The 27,129-nt window shown below is 37.9% G+C and overlaps 1 protein-coding gene across 2 annotated transcripts in view; it reads right to left on the bottom strand.

Moving 5' to 3' along the window:
- Positions 1 to 27,129, bottom strand: part of col4a6 (collagen, type IV, alpha 6) — a 127,669-nt gene that overhangs the window by 35,644 nt on the left and 64,896 nt on the right. Inside the window, exons 5-23 of one of the 2 annotated variants that reach the window (XM_066681240.1) lie at positions 16,099 to 16,233; positions 15,855 to 15,899; positions 15,011 to 15,130; positions 14,810 to 14,869; positions 13,703 to 13,765; positions 13,544 to 13,579; positions 12,307 to 12,348; positions 7,453 to 7,542; positions 6,524 to 6,577; positions 6,172 to 6,234; positions 5,985 to 6,029; positions 5,853 to 5,906; positions 5,354 to 5,423; positions 4,706 to 4,810; positions 4,388 to 4,537; positions 1,819 to 1,914; positions 1,546 to 1,706; positions 1,192 to 1,371; positions 9 to 192 (exon numbers count right to left, since the gene is read on the bottom strand). In XM_066681240.1, the coding sequence (XP_066537337.1) occupies positions 9 to 192; positions 1,192 to 1,371; positions 1,546 to 1,706; positions 1,819 to 1,914; positions 4,388 to 4,537; positions 4,706 to 4,810; positions 5,354 to 5,423; positions 5,853 to 5,906; positions 5,985 to 6,029; positions 6,172 to 6,234; positions 6,524 to 6,577; positions 7,453 to 7,542; positions 12,307 to 12,348; positions 13,544 to 13,579; positions 13,703 to 13,765; positions 14,810 to 14,869; positions 15,011 to 15,130; positions 15,855 to 15,899; positions 16,099 to 16,233 (1,753 nt within the window). Of the gene's footprint in view, positions 1 to 8; positions 193 to 1,191; positions 1,372 to 1,545; positions 1,707 to 1,818; positions 1,915 to 4,387; positions 4,538 to 4,705; positions 4,811 to 5,353; positions 5,424 to 5,852; positions 5,907 to 5,984; positions 6,030 to 6,171; positions 6,235 to 6,523; positions 6,578 to 7,452; positions 7,543 to 8,016; positions 8,104 to 12,306; positions 12,349 to 13,543; positions 13,580 to 13,702; positions 13,766 to 14,809; positions 14,870 to 15,010; positions 15,131 to 15,854; positions 15,900 to 16,098; positions 16,234 to 27,129 lie in introns of both variants that reach the window. The other variant, XM_066681241.1, reaches the window with a different exon arrangement.

The raw sequence follows: 27,129 nt of genomic DNA on the forward strand, positions 1-27,129 counted from the left end.
GAACTTACCTGGTGTTCCTGGAGGTCCAGGTTGTCCTGGAGGTCCATTGATCCCAGGGTCGCCTGGCAAACCTCGAACACCAGCAATACCTGGAAAGCCAATTCCAGGCTCACCAGCTAGACCAGTACGACCCTTCACTCCAGGAAAACCAGGCGTGCCTCTGTCTCCAGGTACTCCAAAACCAGCATCTCCCTGGATGTGTGTGTGTGTGTGTGTGTGAGAGAGAGAGAGAGAGAAAGAGAGATTACACTAAATGATCACTGGAATACCTCCCTTTTATATATATTCATTACACATTTTATCAGCTACACTGGCAATACAGGAGCACTTTGTATTTCTTTAAGGATCAAGACCCCCCAGGACCAGCACAGAGTATGACTTGGGTGGTGAATCATTCTCAGTGCTGCAGTGACACTAATGTGGCAGTACGGATCAGACAAATCAGTGCTGCTTGAGTTTGTCAACTCACTATCCACTCTGTTTGACATACCTATCTCATTGATCCAGTTTGTAGATGTATAGTCAAAGACAGTACCTCATCTGTTGCTACAGTTTGTTTTGGTCGCCCTCTTCATCAGTGGACACAGGACGCTATCCACGGTGCACTGTTGGCTGAATATTTTTGTTTGTTACACTATTTTCAGTCCAGCAGCAACACTGAGGGCTTTAAAAACCTCCAGCACAGTGTCGGATCCACTCATACCAACAATACACACACCTAATCACCACCACAACATCAGTGTCACTGCAGTGCTAAGAATGATGACCACCAAAAGCACACCTGCTCTGTGGGGTCCAGTGAGATCTGCAGGGTGGGGTGGGCAGGGTGAAACAGAGGGCAGGGTGAAACAGAGACAAGAGAAACAGGTGGACGACTGTCTGTAATTGTAGAACAATGTGCAACAAATAGAGATACAAGGTAGTGTCCCTAATCCAGTGATTGTTCAGTGTATAGTGATTATTATATTGGTCAAAACATTGCTTTATGGGATTATCATTATGGGATTATCTTCAAATATAATATATGTTTAATATCTATTAATATTTAATAGATTTCTTGTAATTTGGGTTGTAGTATCCCTCACATTTAAATTTGACTGGCAAATACAATTTATGAATAATGACAAGAACAAGATTAAATCAAAGTAGTACAGAAATGTGGATTAATAAAGAGCTTTGGTAAGTTCTCACCGGGGGTCCTGGTTGTCCAGGAAAACCAGAGACGCCATCTCTTCCAGGTTTGCCAATTTCACCTGGGGGACCAGGAGGCCCCTGATCACCCATGTCACCTTTCTGTGCCTGACCTCCAGTCACGTATGAGATACCCTTCTCTCCTTTACGGCCTGGTAAACCTCTTTCTCCAGGTCGACCCTGAAATAAAATATATGACAGGCATCATTTATACATAATTATTTAAAGCATGTACCCTTAATACATTTGGTAGTATTAAATAGTGAAAAATAGTGGCAGTATTTTTAACGGTGTATTATTCAGCCATAACAAGGTTCTAAGTGTCTAAAACAAGTGAATTCTTGGTAGCTTTACACTTGAGCCCTGAGGTCCAGTTAGCCCTGATTGTCCTTGATCACCGACTTCCCCTTTCTCTGCCCTTATTCCTGGGAGACCAGGAAATCCTGGAAAACCCGGTGGACCTTGTGGACCACCAGAAATTCCTCCACCCAAGCAATTACAGTCTCCAAGTTCCCCTGCAAAACAATTACAAAAGCATTGCTATAACTGAACTAATGTCCAAATGTTCATGGCTTTCTTTACCAGCATACCTGTGCCAGTGTAAGTTTGAGTTGGGATTTTACTCACCTTTGGGTCCTTTATAACCTTTGTATCCTGGTGGTCCTCTAAAACCTTTTGAGCCTGGCTGCCCAGGTATGCTGGTTGGCAAAGGTACAAAAGGTGCTGACAACAATAAAAGATAAAGAGACAACTTCAGCTCATTTGTTATTTAGAATGATTCCAGAATACTCCTGTTTAAACAGAAAAGAGTTCCTTTGGGATAAGAAAGGGTTATTTATTGTGTAGCCACACAAAGGAACAGTTAAGTTGTCTTTTGTAACAAGTTTGCTCTTGCAATGTGTACCCTGTGTTGTTTCCTTCTCTTGTTTTGGTTATTGGTTGTGTTTCCCTTGTCATGTGATCTTCCTGCCTATAGGCTTGTTTGAGATGAACTGCGCCTTAACTTGCAGTTGGGAGCGGAGGGTAGAAAAAGCTGTCAATTCAGATGGTATCCACCTGCAGCCCACATAAGCTCTGGCAGATCTCAAGTCATTCCATGAACTACATAATTTTTTAAATAATAAAATAAATATCAAGTCAAGTCAAGTCATATTTATTTATATAGCACAGTGAATGTCGGCCAAAGTGCTGCACAATATAAATCAACTAACAAACTAAATAAACTCACTTTCTTAGAGATCATGACATTATTACTGTACATTAAGAGAGATAATTGAGATTTACACATTAGAACTAAAAGGAAAAAAACATAATAGGTTTTAGCAGAGCTTCTAGCCAATGTCTATTAAGCTCTGTCGTCATCAGGATGTCGCTCGTCGCTGCCTTGCACTAATGAAATTACAATGCAATTTGTCATCGTGATGTATCACAGGAATTTCTGGCTGAAATTCAGACAGCTCCTCTATCCCTATAGTGAGTTAATTAAGTCATAAAATTATGATATTTACATTCAAATGTTACTAGATTTCGGATTCTCACATGAAATATATAAATAAATATAAATGTTGTGTTAGAAATATATATTAAACTATTTCAGTCTACATTCAGTAATTTCATGATTTGTGTAGTGCACTCTATAAGGGGTATGGGGTGACTTGGGATTAAACCACCTGCTGGACTGGCATAATCATGCAGCCATGTTGTATTCGTCTGGATGGGGATATTTTCAAAACTGGAGAAAGGAAAGTCCCTGACTTTAAAATTAATCAGATCCATGCATGTGGATAGGGCCTACGTTTCCCTAGTTTTTATTAATGTGTATATTTTTGTCTTGGATCTGCTTCTGTCTTGTATATTCATTATAGTCTGTAACCACTTATCAAATTCAGGGTCATGGTGGGTCTGGAGCCCACCCGGAACCCACCCCGGAGAGGGGTGTAATTCCTTTGTATAGTTATTTTATATTTACTTTCTCTAGCACAGTTTAATGTCTGTTTACCATTGAGTCCTGTCTCTCCATGTCTATCTTGTTCTCAGTTTCTCTTCTATATTCAGTGTTTTTCTCTGTCTTTAGGTGTTTTAAATAATTTTTTTTCAATAGCCTGTCTCCTGCTGTGATTGGTTCGTATTTGAGTTTCCTTATTTCTGTGTGCAGTTTAGTTCTTAGTTAATCCCTGGTGTCTGTTCTGTGTTATATTCTAAGTATGTCCTTGTGTATACTGTTACTTTCAACAAAAAGCTAAGATGAATCTTTAGCCAGCGATTTTGTGTTTATCAACTGTCTAATGTTATTCTTTTGAGTTAACCTGAGCTCCTGATTCAGATATTAGTTTTTCTGTTCGGTCATAGTCTTAAATATTTTTTGCCTATCATCACTGTGCAAGTAAAAACATTTAAAATTGAAAATTAAAAAGTAACTTTCAATGAAAATCAAATTTAAAAGGTTTTATTCCAAGTAATTCTGGACCATTTTTATTGGTTCATTCATCATGATATTATCACACAAGGTAAAGGACTGCTGTTGTGTTCAAACGATATACTAAACTAAAATTTGACTAAAATGGAGATGCATGTTTTTAATTGGAAAATGACAATATTCTCATTTATTGTCCTGTTTCCGTTGCTTGGGTGTTTTGCTTTCTGCTATTTCTATCCTGGTTAGAGTATGTCTTTTGTATTCTGAATAAACTCAGCATCTCTGTGCATGCTCCCATCTGTCCCTCACACCACACCCCTATTGTGACACCTTTTCATGTCTGATTTTATGCATGACGCAGACACTTAAAGGAGCAATAATAGGATAAAGGATTGGTTATTTGAATAATTACCTTATTTCAGCTTAATTTATTGAATTATACATTTGCAAAAAAAAAAAACACTTAGACCCCAAAATCGCCCCCAGGCAATAGCCTATCCCCTTATCGTCATAGATTAAAAAAAGTCATTAAGTCAGTATGTCATTTCACTGAATTTGTTTGTTCCACACTGACATCAAAAACTCTTGGGGGGTTCAATGTGTATGGATGTCATTTATCAGCATAACGTGTTTTGTTTAACTGAATGAATTGCTCAGATTTGATCTAGATAAATTCTGCAGAAAAGAATACTTAGGGATCTGAAAACAACTTCTTCTCAAAGCTGTACATATTATTAATTGATAGAAAGGAAGTACCTTCGAAGAAACGAAGTAGCTTACCTGGTCTGCCGGGAGGTCCTGGACGTCCTGGAAGTCCAGGTAAACCTATGTTTCCAGGTGGACCCTCAGGACCATATGTTGTACGACCAGGGCTTCCTTTATCTCCTTTTACTCCAGTAGAACCAGGCAGCCCTTGAACACCTGGAGGGCCTAAGTTGACAACAAGCATAAATAGTCAGCCCAAGAAGCAAAAGGAATAGATATCAACAACATTTTTTAAATTAATTTTTAATCTCCCATGTCCTATGTTTTGCTTTATTTAATTTATATATGAAAACACTAAAGAAAATATACAGCACTGAGAAATATCACTGGCACCTGGGATGGAAGTTCCAGGAACACCTGGTTCTCCAGGAAGGCCTTCTGTACCTATGTCTCCATCTTCACCAGGAAGGCCATCATTCCCAGGATCACCACTAGGACCTAGAGGTAATCAGAAAACAGGGCTTTTTTAAAATGCATCATCTTAAGTGAGAGAAACCAAAATACAAAACAGCACAAATATTAACTATATCTAAAATCTCTCTTGCAGAAAGTCATTACATGAAACAAATATACATATATTGGCTGATTCCTAAGACACTGTTTAGCAATAGTTCTGAGAATAACATTTTTGACTAAAGACATTTTTCTAAGTATCTTATTGATGGAAAGGACCTTCAAAATATTCTAGGATGAATTACACTTTTATCCGAATTGTTACTATTTTACAAACATTACATATAACCAGTGTTTAGCTTCACTGGTCATTTTGTATTGTAAATACATTCACTGTGGACAACAACTGCTTTTTATCAGCATCACTGTGAAGAAAGTCAGACTCTGTAAAAACACAATTTCAAACAAATCCACTGTGATCGTCATTGCTTATATTCCAATGATTAGACTGTAATTAAATTGTGAAGAACTGGGTTTACCAATACATGCATGTGAAGTGTTATATGCATAGAGTCGCCCAGCAGATACCTCGTAAAGATCCTCCCTGTCCATTGATAAAAGTAGGTGGCCCTGGTTGACCAATGTCTCCACGGTAACCCTACAAAAAATCCAAGATTCTTTCTTTAATTTCAGCCATTCCACATTAATGTGGATTTTGCACAGACAGAGACAGAATATTTAACAAATACTGTGAGTGGTAATTTAATACTAGGTTTTGAGAAAATATTGAGAATGTTGTTAATATACTGGGTGTCTCAAAAGTAAAGAAACAGAAAGGTAAGGAGACTACCACATAAAAGACGGTGATCCAGTTTTAGCTACAAGCTGAGAAGAGAGGCGGAAACAATGTCCTAACAGCTTTCACACTTCCTCTACCATTTGTGTTTAAAACTGGATCATCAAATTTCCATGGGTGTTAACTAAATTTTACGTTTCCTTGCATTTGAAAAACACTGTATATGTATATATATATATACATATACATATAAACACTTTTATATGTATATATATGTATGTTTATACTCACCTTTGGGCCTGGAAAACCATCTCGTCCAGGTAAACCATAGTCTCCATGTAATCCCTAATATAAAAACATTTTTGGTTATGCCCTGATGATAAAGAAATATAATACACAAATTTGTATCTTTTTATGCCTTACTCTGTCACCATCTTCTCCCTGTGGTCCGTTTAGACCAGGAGGACCCTGCAAAGTGAAATAAGACTAATGAGAGGCATTTCCAATATGCAATTTATTGAAAAATGACTGAAACACAGTCATTTGTGTCTCAAATAAAATACAAGAGAAATTTACAGGTAAGCACGTTCAGAACATAAAGAGCACATACTCTAATGCCTGGCAAGCCAGGAATTCCCTTTTCACCATTTTCTCCCCTATAGCCAAACTGGCCCTGGAAGTGGAAGAAACACAGTGTTGATCAGAACTTCCTGACACATTGTACCCCAATAGCAAACATATCCTTTTAAATAAATAGAAAAATACATTAATATGTGGGGCAATATTTCATTAGGTTGGCTGTTTTATGCCCTTCCTCTCTAGTCAGTAATGCAAGACATTCATAATAAGTAAGGAATGGTAATTACGCTGGGAATGAGTGTTTTCTTGAATTAGTTCAAATTACATTTATGTAATTATTTCTAACAAATAACAACAAATCAAGCCCAAAAGAGGGTACTTACTGGTAGCCCTGGTCTTCCTGGGAGTCCTGGTGTTCCAGCATAGCCAACATCACCCTGAAATTGAGAGAGAGAGAGAAAGAGAGAGAGAGAGAGAGAGAGAGAGAGAGAGAGAGGGAGAGAGTGAGTGAGAGAGACAATGGAGTTAAAATGGGCATGACTGAGAAGGTATAAAAGACCAGGCCAACTGCCAATTTGATGAAAATTACAGAACTTTATATTACATTTTATTTACATTTACATCATATTATTTTATATTTTATAGTACAATATTTTGATACATTACACGCTGTTCTTTTTAACTGATATCTGCAGGATAACTAAGGACAGTATGTAATGTATAAAGAATATCTTTAACAATTTTTTTTCACATTGAATACATTGAATCACATTAAAACTATTGAATACTAATAAGTCAATTATGACTATATACAGTAATGAAAATATTTTGTTCTTTTGTTTTAATGTAGAAACATTAAAAAATTTTCTTTAAAGAAACACTAGACAAGATTTGGGTTTTTGCTCCTGGGGCTCCCCCTAATGTAATTCATGTTCATAGCAGCGTACTGAAATCAGTGGTGAGGGAGGGGTTACATACCCTCCTGCAAAATTATACAGTGCAGTTTCAGCAGTGCTGAACCCAATTATGAAATTATGATATTTTCAATCAAGAATATATACCCAACATAACAAATAATAATAAAAAAACTTTTTGTTTTAGAAACAAGCAATTAGTTACTGAGAAAAACTGTAACTAAACACTGGGGTAGGAGAGCGGATATTAAATGAAGTGAAAGTGGAGTGGTGCTGGTCTTCACTGTGTTGGATTTTTGTAATGACTGTGGAAGTACATAGGACTGTTGGTAGATAGACGTTTTCCTGTCTCTGAACACATCCTGCTCGATCTCTTTGAGCAGCATCATAACACAAACCTGAGGTCCTTTGTCTCCTTTTGAAGTTCCAACTAACTCATATCCATTGAGCAGTGGATGGCCTGGATCGCCGGGCAGCCCTACGTCTCCCTGGATATGGCAACCAAGGAAGAGAGATTTTTTTTTTTTAAAGGGACAGGATTGTGTGAACAGAGGCGGAGGCGACGGACAATTTGGTGGTTTATGTTGAGAGTTTGGGGGATTGTAGGTGTAAGGTTGAGTTTCAAATATTGTGACCCTTGTTTAGGGTGGTGGGGAGGTCAGGGCGAGAGGGAGCCTTAAGGAGATGGTGAGAGTGGCAGAGATTTCACTGATAAACTGACCAAGCATAGTTTTTCAGGTTATCTGAATGATATAAACTTATATAACTATGAAAATATCAATCTCAGCAAAGGGAAGATGGTGATCAGTAAGTATGTTTCTAGAAAGGGGTTCTTAAATATGTGTTGTGAAGGTGGCACAGGTTTCAGTGGCATTTCCTTCCCTCTCCTCTCCTAGCATGCATCACTCTCACCCTGGCAGAGCCCCTCCCTGGGCTGGTATCACCGCTCCCCTTTGTGTTACCTTCTCTCCTTTGTTGATAGTGCTTATAGCTGGTGAGCCTAACAGAGCGGCCGGAGCGCCCCTGAGTCCGGGCGGACCTGCATCCCCCTGAGATCCACAAGACACACAGAGTACACATTAGAGCCCAAGAGAGCTGGACAGAGAGAGGGCAGGGAGAGAGCGCACAAGACAGGGAGAGCAAGAGAGAGAGAGAGATTGAGAGTTAGAGATAGAGAAAGCGAGAGAGAAAGAGCACTGCTAATACAGAATATGATCAACTGAAGCCATCTTTTCATTTCAAGACATTTCTCGACATGTTTACTTGTTTTCAGCATTTTGTTCTTTAACTGAATATATTTCGAAATCATCTGCACACAGAGGAGAGCATTCTGGAAGCATCATAGGATTCAAACATGTAAAAATGTCTAATTGTATACGAAGGTGTTATTTTAACAATATCCTAATAATTGATTTTCAAGTCCAATAAATGAGTTATTGATCATAAGGAAAGCAAGATTATTATTTTGACATCATTTTGAATTAAATGAGTTGTGCAATCTCTTTGATACGTCACCTTAGATAATGATGTGCATTAAATAACATGACATTTCTGCTATTCTGAACAGAATTTTATTGTGTGCATAAAGTAATACTGCAGGCTCTGCACAGATTTAGAATTATTTTAAATACGGTAACATCAGTAATCATTAAGACATTTGTATTCAAATATAAAATATACCCCAAGTGTTTTCTGATTTTCAGTATTTTGTGTTTATGTTTTTCACTTAAGAATAATGTGATGTCTCTTTTCTCTCCATGTTCTGCACCAACAATGGCATTGATAACAAAAATAAAACCAACTTTTCACTAACCAACAGTGCAATGTCAGGATTTATTACCAGGCTTAGTGCACCAGAGGACAGAAAACAGAAGTTACATTTGATTGTATGAGTGCCTATTTTAATTCTAAATCAATTTATTTGCAAATATAAAGTAATCAATTTAATTTCTGATGTTTTCAGAAGAGAAAATATAATTGGTTTGCAGTGCAGAAAATTGGAAGGTGGTAAGAAAAATAAGCTCAGAAAAACATGAAAAAGAATAGATAAAGAATCCCAAGAGGAGGGACAAACAATAAAAAATAAAAAAGCAGGATTAAGGTATCAAAAAAAAAACAGGGACAAAAGTAGGGTCTGATGTAGCAACTAATTTGATTGTACGACCAGCAGGTGAAAAAAGATTCTGGGAAGCAGAAAAAAATGAACAAAAAAAAAAAACAAAAAAAAAAAAAAACAAAGCAATTAAGAAAGAGACAAAGAGAAGGCAGAAAGAGTGGGCTCATTTTTCAATGTATACTCTTCAAATTAATTGCTGAACAATGCAGTTATTACAATGTTAACAATTTTGACTGCTGAGTCAATCTCCAATTGTCAATCACAGTTTACAATATATGAATTACATAGGTTTATCGGTCATATGTTGCTTATTTATGTCCCTTTAATTTGTCAGATGCATGCATTTTACATTTTTTAAAATGATTGTTAGTGTTCATTTTTACTGGGGCAATCAATCAATCAATCAATCAATAAATAAATATAATACAGTTCTCATGCTGCCCCACTGCCAAAGAGTCTCATCCAATAGATCAAAGGAAATGCAGCCACAAAGGAAGTAGGAGCGTGTGAATCCAGACCCAGCACAGAAAGATATCAGACTGATACAGAGTGACAAGCCAAACAAACAGAAAAATCCCTTCCAGAAGGTTACTGTGGTTAGATTTTTATTCCTGAACCGGTAAAAAAAAAATAATTCACTTATGTGTTGTAATTTAAAAAAAAAAACATTACTTTATGAAAATGTTGTTTTCTGTTGTGCTGCTGTGTTGATATTGCTGTTGTATATGATATTGCTGTGTTTATATATCACAGCTAAAATAATCAAACCAATATGACAGCATTAACTCTAAATATGTTTGTTAGGAATTTCAGCAATACTGCCTATACACATCCATTCACTTATTCATTGCCTGTAACTGCTTATCCATATCCAGTTCAGGGTGGTGGTGGTGGGCCCGGAGCCTACCAGGAATCACTGCCACAAGGCGGGAAAATATGGAAACAAATCTGTCTCATCAATCTTTGAAATATTACTACCTTTGAGTTTGTAGCGTTGCATTATTTTGCACTGAAATTTTCATTTGAATTTTGTTGCTTTTGAATTTAAGTCTTCAGGTTTCCACCTCTGAATATTTTGCTTCGCAGTTATTCATCTGAATATAATTACTCTTGAATTGAACTCGTGAATTTTCAAGAGCACGTTTTCACTGTTATTCAAGGTTAATAAATTCAGATAAAAAAATTCAAGCTCAAAAATATTCAAACAGTATATTTGCTCGAATTCGGTAGACGAAATTCAGACACCAAAATACAGATACCAGAAACTCAGAGTCACATCCGGGTCACCAAGGATGAGCAATCGATTCATGAGGATTTTCTCTTTCACCTTTAAATGGTGCAGTATTTGTATTCTGTCGCCGCTAGATGGCGAAATACGAACACAACTTCCACACCGTGGAAAAACTACACGTTTAGCTTCCTTCCGCGGATATTATCTCTTTATTTTCAAAGTGTCTCAGAAATCTGAAAGTCTCATTAAAGACACAATATAACAGACTATTGATGTCCTGAAGATGAAGACATTTTACTGTGAATATAGCAGAAACATGAACTGTGGAGTAAATGTCCTATGGCATTTTTATTTTTTAATTGTCAGATTATCAAGAATCTGTAATTGATTTTACAGAAGGTGTAGTACAAATATAATATCGCACAGTGCAGAGTTTAATTCATAAAGTTGTGTTTGTTTACACACTGAATGTCGGTGTGTATAAGGTTAGGGTTGTTCTTGAAAATTCACGAGTTCAATTCAAGAGTAATTATATTCAGATGTATAACTGCGAAGCAAAATATTCAGAGGTGGAAACCTGAAGACTTAAATTCAAAAGAAACAAAATTCAGATGAAAATTTCAGTGCAAAAAAATTCAGTGCTACAAAATCAAAGGTGATATTTCAAAGACTGATGAGACAGACTTGCTTCCATAGGAAAACACCCTGGAGGGCGCTGCTTATGGAATTCTTTTATATTATGTCCTAAGAAGAATTGTCTGTATATTCTACAGTAATTATACCACTTGATTTAGGAATGATTTCAATAATAAATAGCTGCATTAGAATGAATTAAATTAAGATAAAATAAGTAACTTTAACGGGTCGGAGGGAGTAGGGATGTAAAGTAAAATATCACTTAATTCCAAACAGCAGTCCTGGCCCAAACCTTACAGCAGCCCCACAAATGCACAACAGAACACAGATTTAGAGCTTTAACTGTTTTTACCAAATAGCTTCATTACATTAACTTCAGATGTACATAGCATTCATTAAGGATTTAATGATACTGCTTTATGGTTGTAAAATACAACACTCGTCATACTGAGATGTAGAGTCTTGAAACTAAGGATAGAATAGAAAGGTAAAAACATCAGCACATAATATCAAGGGAAAGGGCATAATACATGTACGGTTCATTAATTTAATTAACTCCAGCATGCATGAGATTCAATCACAACAGCCCTGATGCACTAAAAGTGAAAGCTGACCCAAAACAACTAATGGTGAATGAACGCTAGACAGTTAGTGTTCTGTCAGAATTTTGTAATTCAAACTGGCAACAACTGCCTTCAATCACCATTAGCATTGATATCACTATACCCACGAACATGCTAGCCAGATCTGCTCCACTCACTATTTGTTCATTAAAGAAGCTCACTAAAGGTATTTTTTGCATAATGAAATTTCCTTGGGCTAATTGATTTGTTTTCATCACAGTGGATATGCTCTACCAAACTTGCACCTGCAAAAGCAAATCACAGGTGTAATATTGAGCTCATGTAAACATAGTGGGTGTCATAAACTGAGGGTGCATTCTCAGCTGACAGATCGTAGTCTCTGTCTACTAGATTTGAGTATTCACGTCTCATCTGGATTATGTTCTTGGGCAAGTTATCAGTTATAGCTGTTATATCACATGCAGTTCCATCCCATTTCAATACACAAACTAGAAAGTTTCACACACACCCACACATGCATAAAAACACACCAGTATCCTTTATCTAAAAGGCAAGAATTTTCAAATAAATCACTTTATGAAGAAACAGACATACAGTACAAGATTTCCAAAAAAAAGAAGAGACTAATTATAAATTTGTCCAATTATAAAATGATTTGTTGATGTTGGTTAATGGAAAAAGTTACCTTAGCTCCTCTCTCTCCTTGGTAACCCTGACCAGGGTTTCCCTACAAAACAAGCAGAATAGTTACTTATCACACTATGAATTATAACTCAGTGAATAGACTAAGGTCTGATTTTTCTCTTACCGTATTTAGATAAGTTTGATGCATTAGACAAATGACTTAAAATCCCAGATGCAATTATTATATTCTAGGGTGACCAGATCTGAGATGGTGAAAAAAAGGACACATTTTTTTTGGGGGGGCTGATGAGATCACGCCCCTCACTGCTGTTGTATTCTTAGCTGAACCTATGTGTGCTTTTAGGTCCTTTACACATTTATTTTCTACACAAAACATGGGAATTTCTTTTTTTAATTCATCCGAGAACTTACATTTCCGCTTCGGCATAGCTGCTCGAGATGAGGGGGGGTACATGAGCTTTGCCTGACGTAAACAAGGACTACTGACGTGCAGACTGACCAATTAAATGTTTACAGAGGAGATTATCGACCAATAACGGTAGCTCTACAGTCAGACCGTCCAATCAGAAGATTTTAGGATTTAAGATTTCACCACGCCCTCTTCTCACTCAAGCGAACCAATCGGAGTAGGGGAGGGCGGGACTAGTTTGTGAACGAAACGCTTCTCGAAGTTCTATGTAAGCTCTAGAAAAACAAAATCCCGGACGTTTGTGAAATTCCGCCCGGACATTTTTCTAGAAAAGAGGACATGTCCGGGTAAAAGAGGACGTCTGGTCACCCTGTTATATTCAAATGACACAGGAGCTATATGAGTACCTTTCATTGTCCAACAGTAAAGTTACAGTCCAGATAAACTCTCCATTATCTACAATACTGTGGCCTTGACTGAGTAAAGAGTAAGATTTGTAAGGGGTTCATACAACAAAACTGCCATCACCTTCTTGAAAACAAGAAGAGGAAGAACCACTTTTATTGATCCCATAGGGAAATTGCTTCTCTGCATTTGAGCCTTCTGTGGTAGTGAACACACAAACACTAGGGGCTGTGAACATACACACAACCGGAGCAGGGGGCTGCCAACCACCTCTGCACCTGGGTAGCAGTCTGGAGGTTAGGTGCCTTGCAAAAGGGCACTTCAGCCATGAATAAATTGTTCCTTGCCAGTCCCAGGAATTGAACAGGCAGCCCTCCGGCCTCAAGTTTGTTCTCTATCCTCAAGGTCACAGCTGTTCTGATAAACCTCATATTACTTGTGTATGTGACTTGTTCCAACTTACTGTAGGCCCAGGAGGCCCTGGTGGACCAGGGGGGCCCTGAACAGAGGGGGAAGAAAGAGAGAGAGAGAAGATGTATAATAGATTTTAAATAATAAACAATACTTGTATCTGATATGCTATGGATGTATTCTGAAATAAAAATAAATGTGGGGTACATACAGGGTAACCCATGGGACCAGTTGGACCAATTGGACCTTCAGGGCCAGGAAGACCAGCAGGACCCTGAAGGACAAATCAAGTTTGATGTAGTTGTGTAAGTGCAACTCCACTTAGCTGAGATTTATTATTATTATTATTATTATTATTATTATTATTATTATTATTATACATTTTTGCAGTATTCCATATTTGGTTTATCCATTATATAAATTATATATAAATTATTATCAAAAATTAACCCAAACAATAACAATGATTCAACAAAACAATACATTTATTATGCATAGTATTTTAAAGATAAACAAAAAAACCTTTACTGAAAATGAGGCAAACCTTCAAAAATTCATTACATTACAAAAACATAAAAAATCAATTTTTGTATATTGCTGTGTATACATCATTACAAAAATGATTTTTCTATAAAAATGCTTTTCAGCTGGCAAACTGCTGATTTATCATGGTAAAACAATTTAAAATAGTCTGTTTCAAGACTTATAACCATCACTGCACATACCTTTATACATCCTTTACACTGAATTGGGTATTAAGCAATACCTCCACTAGAGGGCAGTTCAGAGTCAAAAGATTCTGACAACATCAAACATGGTGACAGTGAAGGAGGTTGTGATAATGTAACGTTATTTACTACAGAAAAAGACCAAAGAGGTAGTGTTGTAAATGGCTTTGGTTTGTGAGGCCAATAAATGATTTGGAGCATCAGTGAACAGAGAACACTTTTCACTTATTTTACCAATGGATGTGTTTCGCTTGAACTATTGGCAAAACTTCCCATACTTTTTGCCAACACTGCCCAGAGTTAATGCTCTGCGCCAGCTGTATCTGTATTTTTGTATGAAAACTTGCCTAAATACAGACAAAATGAATCCAGTGTAGGGGCAGAAGGTGCAGGGCCTTCATTTGTGATAATTTATTATCAGTAAAGATTTATTATAAATAAATGATTCCACAGCTGCTGACATTTATTTACTATATTTTTATTTATTTATTTTTTTTTTGCGACACTAGCGTCTGCAGTTTGCACAGCTTTTAAACATTATTACATATACTGTTTCATTTCAGTGATAAAACAAGTGCACATTTTGTTACCGTGATGCCTATAGAAAAATACACTGGTTCTCCTTTTTGCCCTTTGAGGCCAGGTAACCCCTAAAACAAATAAACAGACAAAATACGGAATGTTAAGTAACATTTCACAAAAAAATTACCCATGATAGCTCACAAATTCAGGCAATAATAAATCTGTTTGTTATTTGCCTGACATCTAACCCTGTTCATTGTCATACTCACTGGTGCTCCAGCTCTGCCAGGCAGCCCTGGGAACCCTCCCTGGTAGCCAGGGTCACCCTGTGTTCCATTACAGCCGTCTGCGCCTGGAAGTCCTCTTGATCCTTCCTGACCAGGGTGACCCTGTGGAAGCATTTTATTAAGAAAAGATGCTTGTGAGACTGGACTGCTGCTATATTGAGTGGTTTTGTAGGCTTTAAAAAATGAATTGAAAAATTGAAGCCAAATAGGTTATAGGTAATTGTCAATGCAGGTAAAATAGAGAAATATTAAAACAGCAACGATTGTTTACATAAGGTGAAACATTCAAATCTAAAATAGCTCCATACTCTAGAGCAAATGGCACTGCACTACAGGCCTTTTTTGGAACAACCTTTTTCAGACTTTGTTCTGTTCAAATGAGAATTAACAACAGTTCACGTAAACAGGAGTAGACTTCAGTGAGAAGCGTGTGTGCAGAAGCTTTGGATTTGTTTTATTCTATTGGTTCTTTTTGTTTTCTTTTCTCTCGTTTGCCTTACATTTCTAGATATTTTTGTATTTGTTTTGCTTCATTTAACCTCATCCTTGCCAGGTCCATGATCAGAGACACTCAAATGAAGAATTGGGACTTTTCTAAATGCTCATTTTTTCCCTTGACCCTAACCCTAGCACACATGCAAAAACAAATAAAAAAACAAAAAATGTAGCTAATGTTAATTATTGTTGTAGGAGAAATAATATAAAACTTGTTCAGAAAAAACAACTAGCAATTAAAACCTGTAAAATGCTTCTCAGCCCAGCCCACAATCTTTTTAACTGGATTAAAAACCTAGCACTGCAATCTGAAAACAGGACATTTACTTACAGGAACGCCATCGTTACCCGGAAATCCAGGAACACCCATGGGACCCTATCCAAAAATGTAAAGTTCAGTTTGGTGGCACACATTTATTGAAATGACAGCTGCAATGCTTTAAATTACATTATGCACAAACAAGAATCCATTGTGCAACATAAAGGAATATTATACAGTAATTGTCGTATTCTGATAAATGTGTGAATAAACTTGTGAAACAGCAAATATGTAATCAATAACCTGATGATCTCACCTTATCCCCTTTTGGTCCAGAGGGCCCTGACCGACCAATATGGCCCCTTTCTCCTTTGGGCCCGACGGGTCCTGGATACCCAATAGCACCCTCAAGCCCAATGCGCCCATCTGGCCCCAGTGCTCCAGGTTGACCCTGAAAGGAGGAGACAAAAAAAGCTTGCTCATAAATGTGCTTTTAAGGTTAATTAAAAGGTAACGGAAATGTAAATGCACTACTTTTTATAGCAATTGTTTCCATGGCATACTTCTGCAGATGTTAAAAAAAAAAACAAGGGGCGTTTTTTATATGATTTCATCACAGTCTGATTATCCCATCATTCATTTATTCATTATCTCTAACCCTTATCCAGTTCAGGGTCGCAGTGGGTCCAGACCCTACCTGGAATCATTGGGCACAAGGCGGGGAATACACCCTTGAGGGGTGTTGCCACAGGGCAACACAGACACACACACATTCACTCACACCTACGGACACTTTCGAGTCGCCAATGCACCTATCCACATGTTTTTGGACCGTGGGAGGAAACCGGAGCACCCGGAGGAAACCCACACGGACACGGGGAGGGTGTGTGTGTGTGTACGTGTGTGTGTGTGTTATTTCACATATTATATTATATAATATGTGTATAATATATATAATTTTGCAATTGCTTAAATCTAAAACTCCACATGGTGGCGACATTAAGCAGTAATTTAATACTCAAACACAGCACCTTTTACATAGAAAATTTGACATGCAGAAGTAAAAGCACTGATGTATTGATATTGGGAGTCCCTGTGAGCAGTGATGAAGTAACAGGGAGACAGATGCCTGTTGTTTTATATTTTAAGTCCACACTAGCATGAAGAGAGTGAATAAGTGTTTGTGTGTGGGTCTGTAGGGTGGAGAAGAGGTGGGGTCACTCATGACCGCCTGAATTCAGATTTCACCCAAGTCCCAAGTCTGCCTTTGTCAAATGGGAGTGAGTACATTCCACACACATCTCTCTCTCTCTCTCTCTCTCTCTCTCACACACACACACACACACACACACTGACTAACCTCACAGACTACATGAGTTTCACACCCTACAATTAATGGCTGGCAGGGAGAGACAGAATTAGGTGTAATTTGAAGGGCCACCTGGTTCCAATGAGGGCCGAGCTGAGTCTCCAGACACAGACCTGGAGCAGATAGGAAGCCCTGCTCCCAGCCATACAGCCAGACCCTCTATTACCCACAATTACCACCCTACAGCGCATTCTGACTTTGAAAAGAAGATCCACTGAACAGCACATGTTCTTTCCTTTAGTAGATTTGCTAGCTTCACTGCACTCAACATACATTTTGAATTAACCGATATTTCTTAGCACATTGTTTTTATAATTACACCAATTAATCTCCACTGTCCACAGGAGCACCTTGCAGTTCTACAATTACAGACTGGAGTCCATCTGTTGCTCTGTATACATTGTTTGCCCTTTTCACCATGTCCTTCAATGGTCAGAGCAGGTATGATTTGGGTGGTGGATCATTCCCAGCACTGCAGTGACACTGACGTGGTGGTGTGTTAGTGTGGGTTGCGCGGGTATGATCAGACACAGCAGTGCTGTGCTGGAGTTTTTAAACACATCAGTGTCACTGCTGGATTGAGAACAGTCCACCAAGGTGAGGTGATACAGTGTTTAAATACTCCAGCAGCACTGCTGGGTCTGATTCACTCGTACTTGACATAACAATTGCCAATATAAATTTTACTAAGACAATAACATGACACCCATTCATTACATAATGGTCTCCCCAACACAATTAGCATTGTGAGCAATATATAAAAAAAATATGCTGACAGTCTTGTTAACTGGGTGAGTCCTTCAGGCATTAGGGAAGTCTTCTAAAAGTTAACTACAATGTGGCCTAGACTTCATACCTAGTTTAGTAAATATTACACAGACCACACTACACAGGACAGGTTGATGACAGAGAGTCAAATTTTCACTCATCTTGAGGGTGTTGTCGTCAGCAAAAACAAAAACATCAACAAGAAATAAAAACCATTATCTGTCTTCACTTCACAGCATTATTTTACAGTTTATACTCTTTATTTTTACAGTCTATGAATTCTTTATTATTGCCTTGCTGTGTTCTCCCTGTGTCCGTGTGGGTTTCTACGGGTGCACTGGTTTCCTCACATGGTCCAAAAAAACACACGTCAGCAGGTGGACTGGCTACACAAAAGTGTCCGTAGGTGTGAGAGTGTGAGTGAATGTCACCCTGTGAAGGACTGGCACCCCCTCCAGGGTGTGTTCCCGCCAGTGATTCCAGGTAGGCTCCGGACCGACCACAACACTGAACTAGATAAGCAGTTTCAGACAATGGATGGATGGATGAATTAATATTGCCTTGCTATTAATTTCTTTAACTGTCCAGCGTTTATAAAACACAGGCATTTGTTTAAAAAAAATAAATAAAATCTTTTCTGTGGTATATTTTCTACTTTCAAGCAACTACTGCTTTATTCCGTGTTTGTCTACAAATCATTAAGTGGAAAAAGCCCGTTTTTGCTGGTTTTGTGGTTTGAACCAATTTGATTCCAAGCACAGAAGCCTGTTTGGAAAACCACAAATTTTTTAACAAGCAAAATGAAAGGATGGTGGAGGAACAGAGCATTAAGCAATATGTGGGCTTTTGCCTGCATTTGTCTATGTTTTGGCAGGACGAAAGCCAGTTTCTACCATCAGTTATGGATAAATCATGTACTCTCCTCAGGGGAGTTTAGTAAATGTGTTGCATCTACTGCTACTTGCTTCAGACTAGTTGCTGACCACGTTGAAGATTACATACATTAGGCGTAGAGGATTATTTGGCCTTAAATGATTAATTCCTTAATTTTCTGCTGTTTTTATTACAAACCGGATTCCAAAAAATTTGGGACGCTAAACAAATTGTGAATAAAAACTGAATGCCATGATGAGGAGGTGCCAACATCTAATATTTTATTCAGAATAGAACACAAATCACAGATCAAAAGTTTAAACTGAGAGAATGTATCATTTTAAGGGAAAAATATGTTTCTAAATTTCATGGCATCAACAAATCCCAAAAAAGTTGGGACAAGGCCATTTTTTACCACTGGGTTGCATCCCCCTTTCTTCTTACAACACTCTGGGGACAGAGGAGACCAGTTTCTCAAGTTTAGAAATAGGAATGCTCTCCCATTCATGTCTAAAACAGGCCTCTAACTGTTCAATCGTCTTGGGCCTTCTTTGTCGCACCTTCCTCTTTATGATGCTCCAAATGTTCTCTATAGGTGAAAGATCTGGACTGCAGGCTGCCATTTCAGTACCGGATCCTTCTCCTACGTAGCCATGATGTTGTGATTGCTGCAGAATGTGGTCTGGCATTATCTTGTTGAAAAATGCCGGGTGGTCCCTGAAAGAGATGACATCTAGATGGGAGCATATATTGTTCTAGAACCTGAACATAGTTCTCTGCATTAATGGTACCTTTCCAGACACACAAGCTGCCCATGCCACAAGCACTCATGCAACCCCATACCATCAGTGATGCAGGCTTCTGAGCGTTGATAACAACTTGGGTTATCCTTGTCCTCTCTGGTCCGGATGACATGGCGTCCCAGTGTTCCATAAAAAACTTCAAATCGTGACTCATCTGACCACAGAACAGTCTTCCATTTTGCCACACTCCATTTTAAAAGAACCCTGACCCAGTGCAAACGTCTGAGCTTGTGGAGCTCGCTTAGAAATGGCTTCCTCTTTGCACTGTAGAGTTTCAGCTGGCGATGGCGGACGGCACGGTGGATTGTGTTCACTGACAATGCTTTCTGGAAGTATTTCTGAGCCCATTCTGTTATTTCCTTGACAGTGGCGTTCCTGTTTGAGGTACAGTGATGTTTAAGGGCCCGGAGATCACGAGCATCCAATAGAGCTTTACGGCCTTGACCCTTACGCACAGCAATTGTTCCAGATTCTCTGAATCTTTTGATGTTATGCACAGTTGATGATGATAAAAGTCTTTGCTATTTTACGCTGGGTGACACCATTCTGGTATTGCTGCACTATTTTTCTGCACAACAATGGTTGAATTGGTGATCCTCTACCATCTTGGCTTCAGAGAGACACTGACGCTCTGAGAAGCTCTTTTTATATCCAATCATGTTGTCAATTGACCTAATTAGTGTTAATTGGTCTTCCAGCTGTTCGTTATATGCTCAATTTCCTTTTTCCAGCCACTTATTGCTACTTGTCCCAACTATTTTGGTATTTGTTGACGCTGTGAATTTTTGGATCAACATATTTTTCCTTTAAAATGTTATATTTACTCAGATTAAACTTTTGATCTGTCATCTATGTTCTATTACAAATAAAATATTGACATTTGCCACCTCCACATCATTGCATTCTGTTTTTATTCACAATTTGTTTAGTGTCCCAACTTTTTTGGAATCTGGTTTGTATATTCATTAAACATGATCAATGTTATCATTTATTATCATGATATTATTGTTATGATATTATAAGTGTATAGTCTAGAAACACTTTAGTCAGGAAATAAAACATAATATGCCTAATAATGCCTAATATCTCTAGTTTCTGTCATGAAATATATATATATATATATATATATATATATATATATATATATATATATATATATATATATATAATTATTATTATGCACCTGAAAAAAAGACATCCAGCCACATTAACGTGCACTAGACTGCCTCATTTGTGGAGTAAATCCCCATTCTCACAATGCAAACAATAAAGGCCTTTCTGTGTGCTTAAGCCACCCAGCCTTACTGGCCTGGCTACCCAGTGTGCACCTCACTTCCTGTCCGTACCGCCAAGAGAATCCATGAGCCGACAGATTCCCTCTGGATCACCTCGCTCCAGCCTGCCAGCCCTGAGGATTTGCTGGGGGCCATTGTTTTTGGGCAGTGGGGCTCTGGGGATGATTTTAACTGTCACACCACGTGCTCAGTGGCAGCAGTGATGAGAGTGCCGCAAGGAAGCATTCAGCGCCACATCAGAGCATGGCACTGCCCAACAGGATTAATCTGTCCTTGATAACCCCATTTCTAGCACACTGGTTGACTGAGCTAACGGCACTGAGCAGACTGAATAACAAAAACACACACTGCTTCAATCCTCCTCATTCCTAAATGCCTACACTGATGAGGCACAGGAAATGGGATCGCGATAAATATTCATGAGATATGTGTGTTTGTTTCCAGGCAAAATTACCCTCATTACAACATACTACTAAACTTCCACCTGATGATTCACATCTAAAAATAGTCAGTGACTGTTTATAATTCACTATAGTGATGCCTTACTTCAATACTTTGATAAATAAACACATTCTACTATAAGATTCTATAAACATATATACAGATATCTCCCCACCTTATAGCTCTCCCCTGGGTTTGTTTCAGACATGTTTTACCCAAGCTTCACGTTTCATAATTTGCTTTGGTTTCTGAGACTAAAATAAAGGTAAGGTTTTAGAGCAAATGTCTTGCAGATAATACTGAGGCAGATGAAAGGAAGTTATATAAAATAGTATTAGGTCTAACAACCTGCAGAGTAACAGTCCAGTGTTGTGAGTGGGAGAAGAGGACAGTCCAGCTGTGTTTAGGTTACACATCTGAATTCCTATGTATGTTTTGTTAATACGTTAAACATCACGATGAGCATGTGTGTGTGTTTGTGTGTGTGTGTGTGTGTGTGTGTGTGTGTGTCTGTTGAAAAAACACAGATAAATCAGAGCATGTGGCTAGTCACCTCATTTCAAGATTTCCCACATGCCGCTGCTCTATCTGAGAACTTGTCCTTGTCCTTTTAATAAACACACAATCTCTTAATGAAAAGCAGATACCAACAATACATAGAATTCAAATCTGAAAGTATGACATTTACTAGTTTTATGTATTCAACAAAGCTTTTCAAGACATTTGCTAATTTTTATTTAAAAGGAATGTCTTAATGAATGACAGTTAATTTTGTTAATGTGCTATTTTCCTCATGATTTGACAGAGTTGCTGTTCTAATGCTAACATCTTTGTTTATATATTTAAGAAATCTCTTAATGAACAAAATGGCATATTTTAGAATGATTGTTGTTAGAAAATCATGACTTCTGAATACTGTTTGGTGCTTTTTTATATAAAATTGATACCAAACCATGCACCTAGAGAAATGTTTTTCAGAAATGTACACAATTCCACACATTTTTTACCATTATTCTAATTGTTAGTTAGTTAAATTAAGGTATGAATTTATTTCCACAGAAAGTCATTTTAAAATAATAATAATCATAATCATAATAATAATTGGCATTTATAAAGTGTTCCTAACTAAGAGACCCATTGGTTTATGGTGTTTATATCCAATATTTTGAGGTCAGCCCGTAAATGTTCTAGGGGACTCGGGTCAGGACTTCCTGTTGGCCACTCAAATTCATTCACCTTTTTTTTTTTTTTTAAAGCCGTTTTTACACAACTTTGGAGGAATGCTTAAGATATTTTCCCACTGGGACACCCATTTGCAACCAACTTTCATCTGTCTGGCTGTTGCCTTGAGGTGTTGCTTCAGTATCTCTCTAATTTATCCTCCTCCTTCATGAGGACCTATATTCCCATCAAAGCAGTGCAAAAACATGGTCTCCAGTCCTGTGTTTCACATCGGAGATGGTGTTTCTTATATTAATTTTTGCACCTTTCCTGAAAAATGTAGCATTTATTTAATTCCAAATGTTACATACATGAGTTGAAGTGGAAATAAATATGCCTCTAATAGTTTTAAAATTGCCTTTGATATGAACAAGGTTGATGCTCTAGCTGACTTTTCAAACTGAAAATTTGGTGACTTTAAATTTGTGGAGGTATGAAAAACTGAGTTTGAATGTATTTAGTCTAGGTGTATTTAACTCTGTCCTGAATGGTAAATTGCCAATGTGTTTTTATAAGTTCATATGTCTGTCTGAGAATTATAATGATACATACAGAGAGAGAAAAACAGAGATAGAGAGACAGACAGAGGGAGAGAGAGAGAGAGAGAGAGAGAGAGAGAGAGAGAGAGAGAGAGAGAGAGAGAGAGAGAGAGAGAGAGAGAAAGACAGAGAAAATGATTTTTTTTCATTAATTCACTGTCTGTACCCGCTGATCCTGTTCAGGGTCGCGGTCAGGGAGAACGAGAGAGGACTAATACAACCTTTGTCCAAAATGAAATGTTCTTGCATGTTAAAACAATTACAATGATATAAATGTATGAAATATCACCTAAAGACAGAACCACTATGACAAAATGGCATTTAGAAGGAGGAGGAACACTAAGCAATCCGCTGCATGGACATTTGTCTATATAAAGTGTATTTTTGTATGAATGAGAAATATTTTTTCATCAACTCTATTCTGACATTTTGAAACACAAATGTGCTGCAGTGGAAAACATATCCTGCTTTTTTCTGCACTCAAGGCCAGCAAGGCTCTCTGTTATTTTAATTATGTCATAATGACAATGGGTTCCCAACATATTTGACCAAAAAGCAAATGTATGGCTCCAAATGATTAAAGGATTTCCATTTGTTAATCATTTCTCTCAAATGTACAAATCTTATTTTTGCGTGTCCAAATAAAACTTGGATTTTTGCCACCTTCAACTAATCATTGTTGTACCTCCACCAGTCTCCAGTGGGTGGCAGTGTCTCTCCCAGAAAGTGAGTGCATTCTTGGAAGCTGCTTTGATTGATTGATCTGTAGACTCAGTAAATATGCTGCCAGTGATGACTAGCATGTCCAGATGGATAGGTAAGTGTAAGTAAATGCTCATTTTTTTTAACAATGGAAATAAAAGTAATTAATTGAATGGATTCAGATATGTAAATCATTTCCACATGATTAAAATATATTAACATAAGTAATAATACATACATGTAATACATACATGATCAATTAACACATTAAAAACTTCTATCTTCCAATGAAGTCCAAAAAAACAATCAAATACATAATTTGTGCTGTTGAGTTGCCAACATTTCGTCTGAAGGGTTTAAAGTGGTGTACTCCTTATAAGAAAAACTTTATTCAGGTTGAGATAATGGATGGTTAATTCTGGATGACACCTCCGAGGTACTGAATCATGCTGCCTCACCATAAAGAATGCAGCCCATATCTGGGGGCGTTATTTACTGTAGTCTACGTTTGACATATGCACCTGCTACAGAGCGTCCTTTTTTTCGTGTAATATTACACAAGGTGTGAACATCTTTCTGCACAATGGGTACAGAGTGTAATCACCACTGCAAAATTCAAACTGCTCTGTTCTGGTTCCTCAGTAATGTCTTTTCTCACATGATTCTTTACAGTAATATCAAAAGAAAACATCAAAAATCAAAATGGCAAGTGTGTTCCCACTTATAGCCATTCACCGAACTGTATCAAGTTCAGTTCATAACAGATTTTATATGTGCACAGTTGATTTGTACGATACAATATGATCACTTTTTGGTTTTAGTTCCCGTAGGTACCCAGTTTGGATGTTAAGTTGACACTCAGATCAGCTTTCTGTACTCCAGCAGCGAATATATCTTAATATAAATCAACAAACGAATGCTGATGCAGAATGTCAATGTAAGATATATGGTAAATAGTGAAAATCCGCAACTTGTGTATACTTCTTTTGTCTGATGCTAATCATCCCATATGTATCTCATTTTATTTGCTTATTCACTTAATGCCTTTCTGCTGCACTATGTCTTTGAATATAGAAGTGGCCCAATCAAAGCGGATGAGGCCATCACAAATCCTCAGGTTTCTTTCCCTCTCACTGTAAGTCTGGGATGCCCGCAAGGTACAAGTAGGTAGTTTGTGCAGGAAAAGAGAGGAACTGGTAGTGGGCAGCAAGCGAAAACATAAGCACCCGTCTGTAATCACAGGAAACAACGTAATTGTAAGCAGGAGGAAAAAAAAAGGAGTGGAATCTGATCCCAATTTCATTTAATTGTTGCGCTTCCCTGGCTGATTCTTATTAATCAGTCATCCATCCATCCATCCATCATCTGTAACCGCTTATCCAATTTAGGGTCGCGGGGGGTCCAGAGCCTACCTGGAATCATCGGGCGCAAGGCGGGAATACACCCTGGAGGGGACGCCAGTCCTTCACAGGGCAACACATTCACTCACACCTACGGACACTTTCGAATCGCCAATCCACCTGCAACGTGTGTTTTTGGACTGTGGGAGGAAACCGGAGCACCCGGAGGAAACCCACGCGGACACACCAACTCCTCACAGACAGTCACCCGGAGCGGGAATCGAACCCACAACCTCCAGGCCCCTGGAGCTGTGTGACTGCGACACTACCTGCTGCGCCACCGTGCCGCCCATTAATCAGTCAGAAAAGGAGCAGCAGAATCTCGGTGTTGAGAGAAAGATAATCAGTTTCTAAACGAGCAATCATCAAAGGGGGTATCAATCTTTGACTCAGCAATAATTTGATTTGACTGAAATTTCGGTATGATTTTATTAATTTACAGTACTAAGAAAAGTTGAGATTAAACTTCTCTTATATAGTTTACAGTCAAATTAGCCAAGAGTAGAATTTTAACTTCTCAGGATATAAAATAACCTATTTGTATAAGAAAGGAGATGTCCAACACAAAATAAGAGGAAAATCAATATCAATATCAATTTCCAAAGATAATCAAACTTCTCTTACATCAACAATGTAGTCAAATCTGGATAATAGCACCACAGATTCCTAGAGCAAGTTTACATTAAAGGACCCAGACACATTTCTCTAAAGCAGATTATTATTTTGGTCCATTACCATTCACTTTAAAGGTGCCACAGAATGCTTAATTCTGTGTTTTAAATTGTTCTCTGATGTCTGCTTATTCTGCATATGATTTTGTCTTTGCCCAGATGCGGTTTTACGAACTCATTTACTTTAAGAGACTTATTGTGGAGCAAATGACTAAAACTTCACCACTTCAGAGATTTCTCTTGTCTCCACAAATTTCTGTTGCCTGAGAGAATGCTAATAATTAGAATGTGATGGACTGGCGCTCATCCAGGGTGTGATCCTGCCTTGTGCTCAGTGATCCTGGGTAGGGTCAGTACACACCATGATTCTGAAGAGAATGAAGCAGTAACAGAAAATGAATGAATGTATAACTAAATAAATGAATGTATGAATGAACATATTTATATATTCAATAATATGTGATTACAAATATGTTTATATATATGACATTCAAAAATAATTAACTTAAACATGCCATCAGTGGAAATGGTGAATTTGATCATTAGTCAGCCAAGACTGCTATAAAACAGATGATTTTGGAATATGCCTGTTTTGCTGCACTCTTTTGCTTATGCAGGACCTTCTTTTAAGGCAGAGAAAAGAGCACTTGAGATTCACTGTCAGTTCCATATACCAAACTGTCTTCAACTATGACAAAGTAAATAGATTATTTTACTCCAATGCACCTTTAAGGAAATATAAGTGAAATCTGTCCAATATCTGGTCTCCTCTAAAGAGCCTTAACTATAGGGTGACCAGACGTCTTCTTTTACCCGGACATGTCCTCTTTTTTAGACTTAAAAAAATGTCAGGGTGGAATTTCACAAATGTCCAGGACTTTGTTTTTCTAGAGCTTAAATAGAATTTCAAGAAGCGTTTCATTCACAAACTAGTCCCGCCCTCCCCTACTCCGTTTGGTTCACTTGAGTGAGAAGGGGGAGTGGTGATCTTCTGATTGAACGGTCTGACTGTAGAGCTACCGTTATTGGCCGATAATCTCCTCTGTAAACATTTAATTAGTCAGTCTGCACGTCAGTAGTCCTTGTTTATGGCAGGCAAAGCTCATGCCCCCCCCCAGCTAAACAAAACAATGACTCTTAACTGATTACGCTAACTGCTGTCATTGATGACTGAACGGAGACCACAGTCAGGCCTAATGCAGATCTGTTAAATGTAGGAGCTGACGTAGTGGCAACGAAAGCAGACTTTCATGTGTTGAAGAGCC

Source organism: Hoplias malabaricus, chromosome 9, assembly GCF_029633855.1.
Source record: "Hoplias malabaricus isolate fHopMal1 chromosome 9, fHopMal1.hap1, whole genome shotgun sequence".
NCBI classification, from domain to species: Eukaryota; Metazoa; Chordata; class Actinopteri; order Characiformes; family Erythrinidae; genus Hoplias; species Hoplias malabaricus.